At 38.9% G+C, this 17,329-nt stretch overlaps 1 protein-coding gene across 1 annotated transcript in view; it reads right to left on the minus strand.

Moving 5' to 3' along the window:
• Positions 1 to 4,654: 4,654 nt before the first annotated feature.
• The window catches only part of LOC101851261 (enhancer of mRNA-decapping protein 4), a 45,697-nt gene continuing 33,022 nt past the window's right edge, over positions 4,655 to 17,329 (minus strand). Inside the window, exons 20-29 of the mRNA XM_005096267.3 lie at positions 16,792 to 16,950; positions 16,247 to 16,286; positions 14,071 to 14,317; positions 13,129 to 13,284; positions 11,953 to 12,068; positions 11,477 to 11,642; positions 10,827 to 11,010; positions 8,731 to 8,947; positions 5,755 to 5,918; positions 4,655 to 5,286 (exon numbers count right to left, since the gene is read on the minus strand). Of these exons, the coding sequence (XP_005096324.1) occupies positions 5,106 to 5,286; positions 5,755 to 5,918; positions 8,731 to 8,947; positions 10,827 to 11,010; positions 11,477 to 11,642; positions 11,953 to 12,068; positions 13,129 to 13,284; positions 14,071 to 14,317; positions 16,247 to 16,286; positions 16,792 to 16,950 (1,630 nt within the window). The 3' untranslated portion in view covers positions 4,655 to 5,105. The remainder of the gene's footprint in view (positions 5,287 to 5,754; positions 5,919 to 8,730; positions 8,948 to 10,826; positions 11,011 to 11,476; positions 11,643 to 11,952; positions 12,069 to 13,128; positions 13,285 to 14,070; positions 14,318 to 16,246; positions 16,287 to 16,791; positions 16,951 to 17,329) is intronic.

The following is a 17,329-nucleotide window of genomic DNA, read 5'->3' on the forward strand; positions in this document are numbered from 1 at the left end:
TCATCATCATCATCATTCTCTCTATGGGCGCAACTAAAGTTTGAAAAGAATTTCATCTTTAGCTACAATATAATCCAGCAAACTTATCATCTTATGCAACATAGATCAGCTAAGTTGCACAAATTTAAAAATGATTTTTAAAGTTTTGTTTTAGTTTTAGAGCACTTAGCACTTGTAACACAAATAGGTTAATAATGAGTTCCAAATACATGTATTAGAGATGTTACTAGAGAGTAACATATGAGAAAAGGAGGAGAGACAAGAATGATAGGTGTTTAACCAGAAAGAAGGAGCAAATCACACCAAAGCGTCTGCCAATCACACATTTGAAAATAAAAAGTACAAAAAAATTTACCCCACATTAAGATTATTTAAGACAGAACTGCTCTTCATTCTTTCCCCTTCTTTCTTTTTCTTTTTAATTTGAGATTGATGTTTATTATTATACCATGGACATTTTTGTAATGTAGGTGTTTTCACGCCCACATCGAAACAATTTAGATCATTTAGGATGTGGGGCTTCTGAACCTGCCTGTCAGGGCCAACTACTTGGGCTGAGAGGGATACAACATCTCAGCAGAAACAGAGATACTTGATAAAAATTACTCCCCACTCGGGTGTTCTGTGTGTAACAGCGAAGTGCCTCACTGCTATACAACGGATGCTGATATGGACAATTTTCAAATATGAAAAAGAGATATTAATAAAGAGAGCAAAGTATGTAAGTATGGGTTTAATGCTCTTGTCAACACTGTCTGTACTATCAGTTTATTTAAGAGGCAGGACCACTGATTTTAACGTCCTTCTCGGAATAGGTTGAAAGCCTTGAAAACTTCACAAAACGACCTGGACTAAAGAGCACCCATTTGGGATTCAAACCAGGGCCATCTGCTCCATAGTCAAGCATGATGCCAACTGAGCTAACTGAGTGCCCTATACTATAATTGAGAATGTTTGTCTTTATATCCAACCAAATCTTTAAGGAATATATATATTTATATATATATATGTGTGTACTGTCCTCTATTTTGGCAGCAGCCTAGTAAAAGAAAGACTGGCCAACAAGAAAAGAAAAGTTGAGAAAACAAAAAACACCCATCTTTTCATTGGATCTCAAATCAGAAGGATCTATCAGTAATGATATCACTTGTTTAATAAAGCTAAAAATGCCTAACGCATTGTGTGTTGAAAAAACCTATGGATGATGTCGACGACCTCTTTGATCTAAAGAAGCAGCAGTAGTTAAAGACCATTCTCAAAATTGTCATTGTATTTAGGCACTGATTTAACATGAAATAAGGATTGGGACTTGTAATTAAAAAGTTGTGGGTTTGATCCCCATACTGGATGTATTTTCAGGAAAAAAAAGTTGAAATTGTCCAACGCAGCCATCCATTGTCAAGGAGAAAAGTGGTTGTCTTTAGACAGGTGGATTTCTTGGACATTGTCATCAAAATACACGTATAATATACATTTTTAAAAAGCAAGGGATAAAATGGAATCTGATAGTTTGTACTAATTGTACAGGTGATTGTCTTGTTTAGTTTTAGTAAGAGTTTTACGGTACTTGCAACACAATAAGGTCATATAAGTGCCGAAGAATAGATGTGTTACAAGAGAGTAACAAACATAAAAAAGAAGGAGGGGAGATAAAGACGATAGTTGTTTGATAGGAAAGAAGCAAACCACACCAGAGCACCCGCCAACCACCCACTGATTGTCTTGGATAGGTGGCCATTAGAGTAGGTCTGACTTGACTACACTTTATTTTTCACAGGTCCAGCAGCAGTAACTAGGTAACTAATCGATAGACAGACAATGCGAAAGAGAGGAGTGTTCTGTTTAATGATTGAACAAAATGCTGTATATATACTGCTCGCATTGAGTATGAGAAGATAATTGGAATGGTCTGGTTGGCCTACCGAATTACTTTTAAGTTGTGAAATCTTTCCATTTGCAGAAAATAACTATTCTACACGCATGCGCGGCATGCACTGTACCGTACTTTCAAAAATGAGTCAACAAGACAGAAGGAAAAAGGAGTCTGAATAAAGAATAATTACCCTCAACATTACCCACATACCCTATCTGCAAGAATTGTTTTAGTAGAGGTTTTACGGCCCTCGCAACTGCATACGGTCATATGAGCGCCAGAAGATTAGAGGTGTCACAAGAGAGTAACAAACATGAAAAAAGAAAAAGAGGAGATAAGAACGATAGATGTTTGATAGGAAAGAAGGAGCAAACCACACCAGAGCACCCGCCAACCACCCACATCTGCAAGAATGAAAAGACAACAACTGAAGTACGAAACAACTACTTTTCTGAGTGAAAAAATGTAACATTTATTGTACAACTGGAACATTTGCCAGAACAATACACAAATGGTTATATACACAAGTTGAAAATGAACTTGCTCAAACATATTTTGTAATTTTCAACAACACATCATCCAAAACAGGATTCAATCAACAAAGAAATGTCAAGGTCAGATGAATCTTATGATTTGGCTGGACAAACTCAACTGCCATGACAAATTACTTTAGAAGATTCTTCCTTAAACATGTACAGCATACAAGTACCAGGCCATATATTCTCACAAGAGCTCCTAGGAAAGTACAGCTACTCACAAAACTTGATTCTTTCGTTGCTCAGAACATAATCGGATTATCCTGCATCCAACACTATTATGTAAAGCTTTATTTACAACTATACTAAAAAACATCCTCACACAAAAAAACAAAATCATGAAAAGAACCCAGACCTCAGCTATGACAAATTAATCTGTTCTAATAGAAAAGGTAAATGCCTAACCAAATTTTTCCATCACAGAGATTTCTAACACATAAAACAAATGTTGTCATCTTGAACAAAATCCAGTGTAGATCTTTTCTCCCAAAACAGTGAAGAAATTTCCCGCTAACTGTTTATGAAAAAAAATAAGCCAGTGCGAAAAGTATTGCTCATACTATGCCACGACAGCTGCAAAAAGCAAATGCATAAGGTCAGATCTGATTTCTGTGGCCACAAGCAAGAGATCATGGGTTCTACTCTGAGCTGTGCTGACTGCAACAAGTCTTGCCCAGTCTGTGATTGAATCATCTGTCCTGTCTCAGACTGGAAACTGGGACAAGTGCTTTAGCTTGTGGCCTTAGGACTCCTCACAGACTTTCCTCTTTACATTCCTCAAACTCAAACACACAAGGTAGATGTACAAGGAACATGACACAACACATTGCAGGCAAGAGTTCCTTTTTTACAGTATCAAAAAAACTTCCTCCTCTTTTTCAAGAAATATGGACTTAAATAATGTTGTCACCATTAACTGAGACGTTGGAGGTGGCTGATGTTGAAGTATTTGAATGTCGTTACTGGAGTTAAAGGAGGTCACAGTCAATTCTTAAAACAGGAGCAGAAATCAAAGACACAAAGAAATATATGAGCTTGACATTGACAAGAGGACTGTAGCGTTTGTGTGTGTGTGTGTGAGAAAGTTTAGTAGTGGTTTTACGGCTCTCGCACCTGCATAAGGTCATATGAGCACCAGAATATTAGAGGTGTTACAAGAGAGTAAAAAACATAAAAAAGAAGGCGGGGAGATAAGAATGATAGATGTTTGATAGGAAAGAAGGAGCAAACTACACCAGAGCACCCGCCAACCACACGCAGGAAAAAAGGCCGGGGAGAGAAGGAGGCTACACAAGCAAAGATGGGATGAGTTGAATTTCAAAAGCATTATCGATTAATGAAGAGACAAGGAACAGAATAAATGATACCAAAGTAACAGCTGCCCCTATCTAAGATGACAAGATGAAGGAGAGATGAGAAAGAGCAAAGTCTTGAGACTCAACAAGACAAAACACAAAAACTTTATGAACTTGCACATATGAGAACTGTCTGGCAGAAACAATAATTATACTGACATATCTCTTTCAAGACAACTGACAGTGTGGAAAAGCAGGAGAAATTTATAAATCATTTTCTCAACTCTTAATAGTGATTCATTTTGCATGGGGTAAATACCCAAAAAAATCTGCAATCTAATATATTCTAAAGTCCAGAATTATATGAGAAATGCACTTACAAACACATTCCCAACAGAGGAGACAGCTGCTCATCAAGAGTAGAAGCAGGAAACAAGAAATAACTTATGACCTCTGTGTCATACACAACTAGATACTAAGAATACAGGACTAGACAGAAGGTGAACTATAACTGCTGAATACTTCAATCTTTCTATTGTTTACAAGTATTAGGCTATTTACTGTATACTAGCACTAGGCTTCACCCCAGCAAAATGAAATTGGTTGCGGAAACAAGATTAATATGAGAGGAAAATAACTCCCCAATGTCTGGTACTAGAGCACATTATGCTTGAATGTACTCTCTTGAACCAAACATCTCATTCAAGACTACAAGCAGTGCCCAAAGTCATGTCTAGAAGACTTCATCATATAAGTTTTTCTTAAAATGAAAAACTGCCAGTCCTTGATGCTGCTTGCACTGTGTCATCATCGTTCAAATAAATAACTCCATTTGACCCGCCTTTCCATTTACAAAACAATGGGAGTTGCTTATTTTCCCTTGCTTCAGTGATATATCTGAATTTGTAGTAAACAGGTGAGGTGACAAAGAGTTCACAAAATTAAAACAATTACAAATCTTGTGGGTTTTTATTTTTAGCAAGTAGTAAAAAACCCTGTTTATGCATAAGGCATAAAAAGAGGAATAAGTGGCATTATGGAATTACCATCTCGGATCTCCACCTCTCAAACAAGACATTATCATTACCGACTTTCTGGACACTTCTGTTACACCACATAACAAAAACAAACAGATTGTTAAAAAAAAAGGCTTTTGCAACAAGATTTATTTCACTAGACTCTGTCACTGTACTCAGACTGTCTGGGAAGGTGCTGGAGATTCATTACTAGAGTATGTGTACACATATGTCTGTGTGTGTGTATGTGTGTCAGCATAAAAATGAGAGTCCATAACAGAGTCTATCTTCTTGACTTTACGTTATTGTATCTTATCCTACGGGAAGGCTTTAGCAAAGACCACTTGGAAAGGACATGAAAATTCAGCTCTAGTTCCTCCAGACATCACGTCAGGAGGGAGTTTGCAGCCATGGCAAGCATCCTGATAGCCTTGATCTTCTTGCTGTCTCCATTGTGGGCCTTTGTGGAGCCCAGCCGTTGGACTAGAGCACCCAGCACTCCAGGAATGTGCTCTGCTGTCATTGGCTGATTCAGATCCAGGTTCAGAACTGCTTCTTCCAAGAATCTAAAGGGAAAATACAACACAGACCAGTCAGACTTTGTAGCAAGACAGTATGACTAGCATATGTACTTTTACTATGGTTCTGCTCTCAACAAACTGCATAAGGCTATGACAATAATAAGAACAGAAGTAGTAGAAAAAACAGTAAAAACAATAATTATTTTTATAAGTCTGTTTATACAGCATTTATTTCCCAGTGTGGTCCTATGTATGAGACTTTTCAAAACCAAAACAAGATCGTTCCATAATAGCATACCAATGAAAAAACACATATGTTGGCCTCCACACACTACCTTGCACATACCGCTGAACCTGTCGAAGACAACCATCTATCGTTGAGGAGAAAATGGGTCACTTGAGAAAAGTGGTCCTCTTGACAAAAAAAAATTTGTCTGCGCCATACATATTCACCACCAAGGGTGCACCACATGAGCCATAATTGTTCCCCAAAAACTAAGAATGGTTACTTACTTCATTTTGAGATCAAAGTTTTTGTCCAAGCTGGCAGAGAGTTGGCTGATCAGCGACAGCAGTACAGGCTGGGTGAGAGGGAGAGGATCTTGGGAGAAAATGTTGAGAGGGTGGGCACTCTCGCAGACAAACATAACAAGCTCCAGGTTACTCGCTGACAGGGCCTACGAGAGGAAGGAAAACAAATGATTAACCTCTAAGCAAATATTCACAAATATACATGAACCTACAAAAAGCCTGACAGTATTTCTTGAAAGAATGCTCTAGACAATCTAAACTGAACTTTTGACAATCTCAATAGAAAAAATGGAGGAAAAAACCAAACGATTTGGTAATAACAGATAGTATTTGTATAGCACCAGTTCCCGCTCAACAGCAAGCTCTGTGCATTTTACTATCTATACTATTATTATCCCATCAACTTCCTGGAAGCTCTTAGCAGATATTCACAAATATAAATAAACCCACAAAAAGCCCTACAATATCCCCCCCCCAAAAAAACAACAACAAACAAACAAACAACAACAAACGCTTTTGACAAGCTCAGTTTATTTTCAGACCAATGTTTTGTTGGCGAACACAATGAAATCCTTATGACTGTACATCAGGGCTGCCTACCTCAAAGTTCCCATTTCAGGTAGATTCAGGGTCATTTTCAGGTAGATTGGCCCAAAATCAGGTAGTACAAAGACAAAGGAAAAAAAAAATGATCGTTGCCCCATCAAACGTGTTTGCTTTCCGAGATATTGGGTAATTATATTTTGAAAATGTGTTTGTGCATGCACATGTGTGTGTGTATGTGTGTGTGTGTCTGTGTGCATGTTGCCATGCTCTCGCATGTGTTTATATATGTGCGTGGGGAAGGAAGGGGGTGTATGGGTGTGCACAAGTTACGATGAACAGTGTGTATGAAATGAGGCGAGGTTGCTGTTTTTTCAAATCATTTTATGGACTATCGTTCAAGGCACCTATCATTCAGTATTGAATCCGGAATTGAGTGCAGGGTGACTGCCAAACTGACTTCCAAACCCCTAGCCCATACCAATAGAAACTATATTAAAACATATTTCCCGTCACTAGCATAGGACACTGTTAAGTCCTTCGTGACTTAGGTATGACAGACAATTAATTTTAATTAGTTTTACCCTAAAAATACAAAATGAATCCTGATCTGGGCCCGAGGAGAGGCAAGAAGAACATCAACTGCCAAAACCATGTTTGGTTTCAGCAATCACAGATTTTAAAAAGCATGCAAGACTAAACTTATTTATAAAACCTTTATAGTTAGGCTCACGGCAGTGTAAGAAGTGAAAATAAAAGAGAGCGTGTATCGAGAGCCGGAGCTGGAAGGACTGTGAGAGCGTGGGATGTAGTGATGCTGAAAACCTGGAATTAGTGAATCACTGCATCATGGACTAAGTATTGATTTTTTTCAAAATGCTAAATCACAGTACCAGTATTTAATCAGCAACAAGCCATCATGATGCATAGGCATCCAACATAGAGCTTTCCGAGGGTTGAAAATGGCATTTCCTCATTGCCACTACTCAATTTGTCATCACTGACAAATCCGGGAACACCAACCTTGAAGATACAATCATCAAGCCTGTGCTCTGATGTTCCCTCATTTACGCACTCGATTGTCGAATGTCAAAACCACTTCCACTTATCGTTTTTATTTTAGCATCAGTTTCTTGCACTGTGGCCTTTCCCTGCAGCCGTAGACCTTATTGCGTCAAACGCCTCCCCTCAATTACGAAGCCCTGCAATGCTCCTTCTTTGAATGAACTTTGATTATGCTTTCTCTAACAACCACCGGCCGGTCCCTTACTCACACCGTATTCACAAACTCTCAAAGGTTCATTGACCGGTCACGATGACGGGCCCGACAATCGAGAAATTGGAGGCAGCGTGTTTTCTTTTTCTCCCTTTTTTTGTCACTATAGTGACATCAGTGAGAATATCGATTTAATTTTTATGGCTACACTGTGTTTTTTATGCACAAACTGCAGGTTACAAATTTTTATTAACTGCAAATCTAACGTTAACGAACTATCATCGGTCAATTCTGAGCGGTAACGAAAGCGAAAGTAGATTTTGATTTTCCCGATGGAGTCTCAGTATTACACCTACACTTCCGCCTGCCGCCATAGCCGCTCATTCGCGCGAAACGTACTCTCGGACTGGGGAAAGCCGAACGTAATATCACAAACGCGATCGGTAAAATATGAACTCGGTAGGCTTTTCAGATTTGGTTTCGAGGACTTTGTGCATTTTCGCGGGTCAAGGCGAGTTTTTTCTTCTTCAGATTCCCGGGTAATAAATTCCCGCAGCCCCCTTGTGTAGAATCCTCATTTGGTACTGACCAATTCTCTAGACCAAGACAGATTTTAGAATGTTTTGCTTCGATACCGATTTTCCTTGTACATTCACAATTCTGTTTTCTAGGTAAATGAATTAAGTGCACAGATTTTCCAGCCGCAGCAAAAAACTGAAGATGGACAGAAAGAAAGAATGAATGAGAAGAAGGAGGGAGATTATCTATCGTGAGTAGAGAGTTTTCAGCCGATATGCACGTGAAGAACTATTGCCGACCGAACGGTACAGATAGACAATGGTCGAGAGTACGAAATGTGCAATCTGGCAGTTTCTAATACAACTTATTGCCAGGAGTTGCAGTAAATATCTGACAAGTTACGGAGGAAAGTGCTGATCTCTCTCTCTATCTCTCTCTCAATGCATGGAGTTGATATGAAGATGCGACAAGTACGGAACTTTCGGAATGTACAGATTTCCGTAAAAACAAAGAAGAACGGAAGCACTGCAGAATGGGTTTAAAAAAAATTCTCTTGGCACCCATCGCAAATCCGGTACTTTTGACACCTTATCGGTATGTCGGTAGAACAGGCCCAAAATCGGTATCTACCGGAAAAATCGGTAGATTTAGGCAGCCCTGCTGTACATTGAGCTACTTACACTCTGAAACGCCTCGTTGATTCTGCCAGATTTCAGCTCTCTCATAATCCTTTCTTTGCTGAGCTCCTCTTCTGAGGTAAAAGAGACAGGAGTTGCTGCCCCAGAGCGTAGATAAGTGGTGAGCTTGTCACTAATGCTAGCCCCGTGTTCCTGCAGAGCTGTGGTCACCTCCTCTTTCATTACTTTACGGACGTCAGACACAATCTCGCTCTTTACACTGGATTTTCAGAAAAGGGGGGAGTCAAAGGGTAGAAATAAGGTATGTGAAGTGAACAAAACACTTTCATCAACTGGTAGTAAGTCATTTTTCAAGGCTTCAATAAAGCCACATGTAGTAAAGGTATGGAAGCAAAGAATACTGCAACATAATTACATTAAATCAGCTGTCACATAATTTTAGATTAAAATTATTATTTTTATTATAGTAGAGGGTTTTACGGCGCTCGCAACTGCATAAGGTCATATGAGCACCAAGGGGTGGGTGTCAACAGAGAAGTCTTTACAGGGAATCAGACTTACTCTGCTCACCTCTCTAGCTTCAACAGCACAAGGTCTACTTCAACTTTCAAGGCACCCCGGAAATAGCGTGTCACAAGAGTGTGACAAACATACAAAAGAAGTAGAGGAAAATGACAATAGTAAGGGTTAGGAAAGAAAAAGCAGCAGTTCCAGTTCCCTGTTGTAGATCAGGCACAGTTATGAGCGTGACATGAATCAGCCCATTTACAATTCTACTGCTCTTGAACGAGAAATGTCCTCCCTTTGGGAATGGCCTAAAGACACTACAGTCAGTGGCACTGCCCCGGGGGTAGATCAAAATTAAAGTAAAGCCAATTTTGCAAACTAGGAAAAAACAATGTATATTAATTTCGAAATGAATGATATTGTGAGGGTTTTGCATAGGTGAGAAGCTATGGTAAACAGTTACAAAAACTTCTTCAGTCTCAACGGGATATGACATAATGATTAACTCTCAATGTTAGCATTATTATTGTATACAAAGATTGTATACTGAAAGAAGGTTCACTTCCAAACAAAGCATCCATGGTAATCAATATTATAGATGCTGCCATACGCACTGATGAAAACACTTGTATTGTTTCTCAAAGAGACTCTTTTAAAATAATCTTTGCTCTTACTCTAGGCATAAATTTCTATATCACTGTTTAAATCACAAGCTGCCACATCCGAAATACTTTTGGAAAAATTGATAGCTGCCATAATTGAAACCCCTCTGTCATGGGACTGATCTTAAAGATAATTTAACTGTTGGCCTTTACGAGTCGATTGAGCATAGAGTAACAATAACGTAACAAATCTCCCCCCCCCCCCCAAGATTAACCAAAATGTACTTTGGCACAATGGCGAATGAACTTTGCAACATTTAGAACTGATGGACCCATATTATATCAATGGGCTGGGTCATATCTAGTGCTGAAATAAATGACAGCAATGCAGACTCAAGTTATGTGTAGAAGGCATCAAGGATTATTTTCAGTGGACTTAGCAATCTAGATCTGGCAGCTTGATTGAAAAATTATTTTCTTTCAAATTTTAAAACGTTTGCAAAAAAACATTTAAAAAATTAGCTATTCAATATTTTTAGAAATTTCTTTTGCAATAAGCAGTATGTTATATTGCCTTTTTGCATGCCAAGTTTCACTGTTGGTTTGTGAATAGTAAGGTCACAAAGATTTTTTTAAATACGCGCCAAATCGCCTGCCATTCTTCGTATGTTGAGCCATTAAGTGCCTGGCAGGGAAAGAGTAAAAAATAGTAGGCCTACTCTATGAGCAATAATAATGAAGTTCAAACTGGTGTTTTTTAGGACTTGTTTTTCCAAGCATCACAAACATAAGTGACTCATCTCGTACAAAACAACCTTGGGCATATTACCTGAAATAACAATTACATATAGCAACACAAGAACCTGTCTAATCATTACATCGAAACAAGATGATGAGATATGAACACTTCAAATTTTTCACTGAAACAGCCTTCATCTTGCAGCAAATAAAAAAGCAGATGATCACAACTAGCGGCAACATACCGCCCCCTGACCCAAACCCCACCCTACAACATCCCCTAGCTCTCACCTGCTGACTGCTTGCGTCACCTGGCCAGCCAGTTCCTCTTTGACGCTGCTGAGCACTAGACTCTTCATGTGCTGAACGCTTTCCAGGAACTGGTGTTCGGCCTCTTCTATCCTCTGCACAATGTCGTCACTTGCTGCCCGCTCACGCACCATCTGTTCCACATTCTGACGCATATACAACTGGTCTGTGGGAGGCGGAAAAAAAATGAAAGTTATAACTTCCATAACAAAAAAAGAAACTTAACTACAATAAATATACTGATCTAATGGCACACATAGAATATATCTCTCTCTATTCTATATTTCTTGAGAATATCATGCTTGGATCACATATATTGCCCAACCATGGAGGGTTGGTCCTTTGAAAAAAGAAAGCGATCGGCTCTAAGAAAACGAACAAAGGGAAGACATTGACCAACAGTAATATAGCATTCGTATCTATCATATCTACAAACAAACATGGAAGATCCTCTACGCTTTACATCTGAACAGGAAAATTGAAAGAATCAACCCCCCCCCCCCCTTTTTCATCCTATAGCCACAAGAGAAAAAAATTTATTTGCTTTACTGCTTGAGCCAAAGAGAAAGATGATAACATCATGACAGTATAGTGGAAGAGAGAGAGAGAGAGAGAGCACAGGAACAACTTACATTCTTTGGTTCCTTGCTGAAAGACTCCGTGCACATCTCGGACGGTTTTCTCCATGGTTGCCTTGAAAGAGGGCAACATAGCAGACTGGAAGGTATCTGTGTAGGCCTGCTGCATTTGCTGGTAGATAACATCTCCCACAGACGACGCTAACACATCCATTGTGGACTGTAGGAAAGATGAGCAGTGTTAACAAAACCACAAAGGGAGGTAGATCAGCATATCTTTGATTTAGTGAGTTTTACGGCACTTGCAATACAAATTATTTGTTGTTTTATGAAGTTCACCTCACAGTTTACTTGCTGACAGAAAACATACACAAAGTCTAGATGATTACGACTACATTCAGAAAAAACTGACTACCTTCATATTTACATTAAAAAGAAATAGAAGGAGCAAACATCACAAGAGCAACAATCTGCCATTTTCATTGGCAACAAGTTTATAAATAAACTGCACAATTAAAAAAACAACTCACTCTAGACTTGACTGCCTTGGAAATATTGTCCTTGAGTAAGGAGTCACAAGCTGTTAGTCTTTGGGCTACTTCCTGATGGATTTTCTCCTTCAGTGGCTCCACAAACCTGTGCAAAGCTGGATGGGGAAAAAAAGGGGGGAAGAGTTTAAGAAATCCACACCACTGGACTATTTTGAGTGAAAAGGAACAGCTGTCAAGCAATTCAGCTTCCAGACACATTTTGTCAATGACGAGCATGCATGCAGAATTAATTCTCCTCATGTGATCACCTCCCCCTCCCCCCCTTTCATACAGCCCTTTCCACAAACCCTAAAACCAATTATCCACACTGATGTAACTTCACTCATTTACCACAGAAAACTTAGACAAGAAAGTGAAATGATAGATATAATACAGTGATGCTCCCAAAAACAAAAGAAACTGTTGTCCTTCAAACAATATGTAGCTTGAGTCCAGAAAACATTTTTATGGAAAGTCATCTATCTACCAGAGCACCCACTAGCCATCTGCGCTTTATGTAAGGAAGGAAAAAAAAAAAAATCATTACTGACTAAAGCCACCTCCCACCAACCCCCCCCCCCCCCCAACCCCCAAAATAGACAACAGCAGAAATAAGCACTGAATACAAATGTCTTATAACTCATACAATTCATTATGATAGCAAAATTTTTCAAAAACTACTGCTGCTGCACAAGGCACAACTCCCCAGTCTCGCTGCAACTCTTAGACTGTCATACAGTTATAAACAAAAAGAAAAGTTTTGAGATTATATACCTCCTTTGAGATGGGCTGTTGTTTACATAATCATTTCACAGAAAACAAAATTTTAGCAATAATCCTACAACAATGAAGAATGCATTTTTCTAAATGATAAATGTTTTTAAAAAATAAGAAGAAGAATAGTATTCTGTACAACACAGCACTGAGTTTTTAAAAGTTTTTGTAGAGGTTTTACGGCACTCGCAACTGAATAAGGACATATGAGCGCCAGAAGATTAGAGGTGTTACAAGAGAGTAACAAACATAAAAAAGAAGAAGGGGAGATAAGGACGATAGATGTTTGACAGGAAAAAAGAAGAAAACCACACCAGAGCACCTGCCAACCACCCACTGCAAGCACTAGAAGCATAGATTATAACAGAGAAGATACAGTGATGGTGCACTTTATGAGCATACCTGGGTTGACAGTCTGCTTTATCTCTGTCCTGAGTGTGTTCCCAACTGTGTCTTTCACAGCTCTCGAGACATCATTCACGACGGCCATTTGCAAAGCTTCATCCCTCGTCTTCCTTTGAGCATCATTCTTTTTCAGAGAGTCTTGCAATCTCTGAGGTACTTTAGAATTAAGGAAGTAACTATTCCCTTTCACAGCTTTGGGGTATTAGCTTAAAAGACAAGGCTAAGTTATGTAAAATAAAATATTGATAAATAACCACAACTATCACAGAGTGCTTATTAAATAAGAAAGGAACATTATTACATAGTTGGTTACAGGGAACCTACATTACTCAGGAAAATGTTACACAGTAAAAAAGACAACTATTATTTCTACAAGTTCTGTTTGGGAAAACATCTTTCTGCAGATGCCATCACATATCTTTTTTATACACAATGCAACGGCACCATGACTTGTTGTGTAGTACGTATTTATATCAAAGAAAAACATAAAAACATGCACTGAACGTCAACCTATGAAGGGTTACTTTCATTATCTTCACAGGCAAAAGTAAAATATTTTCATGTTTTCGCTATACCGCCTACAGCGAAGTCATTGAGGACGCCTAAAATTTTGCAACAGATATACCTTTTTCCAAGTACACATGTAGTTGTAAATTAATTATAATGATTGACACTCGCGAGGCTCTCATACCATGTATACAACTGCAACAAAACACCAATCATTTATCAACGCTTCTTTCCTTCCTATGGGACTAACTTTACTAGAGCTGGCACATATGAAGAAAGAAAGAAAGAGACCAATTAAAAGGCAATGTTAACATTATACTGCAGTACTTGTAATCCACAGGATAAAAATATTAATAACCCAACTTATGAGAACAACATAACGAATGAATGTTTCGAAAAAAAACAACCCAGCTGCCCAACTTTCAAGGATATTTTCTCTCTGCATGTGCTGCGCCAGAGAATGCTCCATCCGAGAGATGAGAATGTCCTCCAGCTTGCTGATGTCCTTCTCCAGAGACGGCTGCTGCACTGCCATCTGCTGAAGCTGCTGCTGCTCTCGCTGCTGACGGTGGAGCTGAAGCTGGATCTCTCGCTGGTGGCTCAGCTCCTGCTGCATCTGCTGCATTATCTCCTGCTGTTGCTGCAGCTGCTGTGTCAAGCTGGCAATGTTGGCATCCAACTATGCGAACAAAAAGGAAAGACGTTAATTAAAGCCATAACAGTCGACCCTAGTCAAGACAACCAGCCATTGTCGAGGAGAAAAGTGGTCACTTTAGACAGCAAGTGGTCCTCTTGGACAGTGTCATTAAAAATATGAAATAAAGAAAACTGCAAAAGGGGAAATAGGAAGTAGTTAATTGTACAAGGAGTTGTTAAAGCAGGTGCGATGGTATATTTCCATTATGAAAAAGATATCTAATTTTGCTCATTACATGAACCTGACAACTCAAAATGTACAAAATTAAATAAAACCATTAATAAAAACACAAATGAGCCATTTGATCTCCTCCCACCCCCACGTTTTCTTACAGAAACAGTTTAGCAGAGGAGGCCATGTGTGTGAAACCTTCACTTTCATGCATGTTTCATATTGGATTTTAAAAACACTTGCATCTTATCCACCCAATACTCAACAGAACTGCACTTGGAAACCTCTTACATTACACAGCACTAGACAACATCCTTACTTTGAATGCTTTGCATTCTAATATGTGAGGCAGGGTGGTGGAATCAGGCTCTCGTCAAAATAATCAAAGTGAAGAAACTTGCAGTTTCTCGTAGGTTTGTGAATTTTTATCAAATTTGTGTTTTTTTTCTCTACACCTTTCATGCCTATTAATGAACACATTTCTGTGTGGACTTTTCTGAAAAACGTTGATTAAAGGCACCAAAAATGTAAATTTTCAGTTACCACAGACTCTTAGGCTAAGGAAATAACTAATCTTTGGTGGCCATTTTCTCAATAATTTTACCTCTGAAAACAGGTGACCCTCACCTCTCTTTTTCGTAAATATCTCGACTTATATTCAAGATAATTGGATATTTTTTTCAAGTAATACCAAAAACTCTAAATGCCCAAAAATTGACGAGAGCCTGATTCCACCACGCTGCCTCACATATATGTGTATCTGTGTGAGTTAGTGTGTGTGGAGAAAGTCAGGAGGCATGCACAAATCACAATATATATGCAATATATGCTTACGGAATTAACTTTGTCAGTACAGTGGAACTCGGATTCAACCAGATGAGATAGATTCCCCGTTTTTTTTTTCCTTCTTTAAAATCAATAAAAATAACCCGAATTCAACGAGCACTTAAATCAGCGAGCTCGGATTCAACGAGGTCGCTTCCAGGGTGAACAGCCCCCGCAAACGTGGCGTCGCTCATTTTTCTCTCAGAACGAACTTATCTATTCCCGGAAACCATCCATTGCACCTGCATTGTAAATCATTATTCACTTAGCCGATTGCATGCGACCAATCAGCTGCCTTTTTTCATACCAACGCATGTGTTGTTGACATGCGCACGTGTCCATTCTGGCGTGTGTCGGGGTCGGATGGGCAGCCTGCACACATGAGGCTGTTTGTGCGTGTCGGGGGGCACTAGTGGTCAGGGCGTTGAACGTCGCAGATACAAACGCGTAACAGTCTTTTTTCCCCCCTCGGCAACTGATCACTATTACAACGATAAGCTAGTCTTGATGTAGATCTACGTAATGAATTGTGCGCTTGTCTATGGAATTTTAAGTTGCCATATGGTAAGCTCTACACAGCAAAACAACTTTTTGGTAAACAATCGAGATGACTCAGGCCTGTGCATTTGAACGAATCCGGTCTTTTTTTTTAAACAGCTCATAAAATGCAGGCATTTCAGGCACTACATGTACTTGTGACTGTTCTTTATACATTACTTGCTTAGTGCATGTAATTATCTACACAAAACCTCATGTTTGCTATAACGAACACTATGATTCAATAAAATTTTAAGTCAGGCCCGGCGACTTCGTTGAGTCCGAGTTCCACTGTATGTTCAAACTGTCAGAGGCATGACTAAACTTGCTTCATATTCACATCACCCCATAATGTAAAGTAACTGCCATGGTACTTACACTGGTAAGGACACGCATTGAAGCTTGCTCCTTTTCTGGCCTGAAGACAAAGTAAAAATAATTTTAAGAGGAAATCAAAATCTTTACAAGTACTGTCTTTCCATTAATTTCCAAATTTAACCTCTTAAAAGTCCTTTGAACAGGGTTCTGAACCCTTAAATCTAAAACAAGTCTGCGCATTCACATTAAAAGCATTTATGCCATTATGCCAATATGACCAGTGACACAAAGCTGCTATCTTAGACCCATTTCATTATATGAAATCTCAAGCCCAGGTACAAAGTATCACATCACAGCGAAAAAACCCAACAAAAGCAAAAAAACAAAACAAATCTAACCCAGAGGACCAGTATGCTCAGTATCAGCAACCCTTTTCTACTTACCTACAATGTAACCAAAAGAAATATTTAACCTGGACTTTGATTAAGAAAACTTATTTTCCCACCTAGGCAGTACGCAAATATTTCTGCACATATCTTTCATTGTTCGTCAAGTTGATTCTTTAAACCACTCAAAACATTGCTTTTGCCAACAATCTAACCCACCTGTGAGGTCTCTCAGTGAAGCCAGGCATGGCGTTATCATCAGCCTCATCATCACCATCATTCTCATCATCATCGTTTGCTTCATGCTGAATGATCTCCTCTACCTCTGCCTCATCATTATCATCATAATCTGTATCTTTCCCTTCCTCTTCTTGAGTGCTGGGTTGTGAAAAAAGTGTTTTACAAATTATTTTCAACCCTTCAATTCTGTGATTGTCAAGAAAAAACAGTAAAAACAAAACAAAAAACCCCTATGTTTAAGAGCAACCTATTTACTATCACCAGCATTGAAACATTCTGAAAAGTAAATATAGCATAGTTGTAGATAATTGACAGTCAGCACAACAACAAAGGGTCTCACTTTGAGAGGAACTCACCACATCATGTCAATAGCAACACCAAAAGCAGTAGAGAACCAGCTGCAATTTACCAAGATAAATCACAAATAAAGGAACACTACCGGAACAAAAAAAAAGGAAGCTTTGAGTCTCACAGATGATTTACTGAACATACATTGGTTAAGATAATTTGGGGGGGG

The sequence above is a fragment of the Aplysia californica genome, unplaced genomic scaffold (assembly GCF_000002075.1).
Source record: "Aplysia californica isolate F4 #8 unplaced genomic scaffold, AplCal3.0 scaffold00125, whole genome shotgun sequence".
In the NCBI taxonomy this organism is placed as follows: Eukaryota; Metazoa; Mollusca; class Gastropoda; order Aplysiida; family Aplysiidae; genus Aplysia; species Aplysia californica.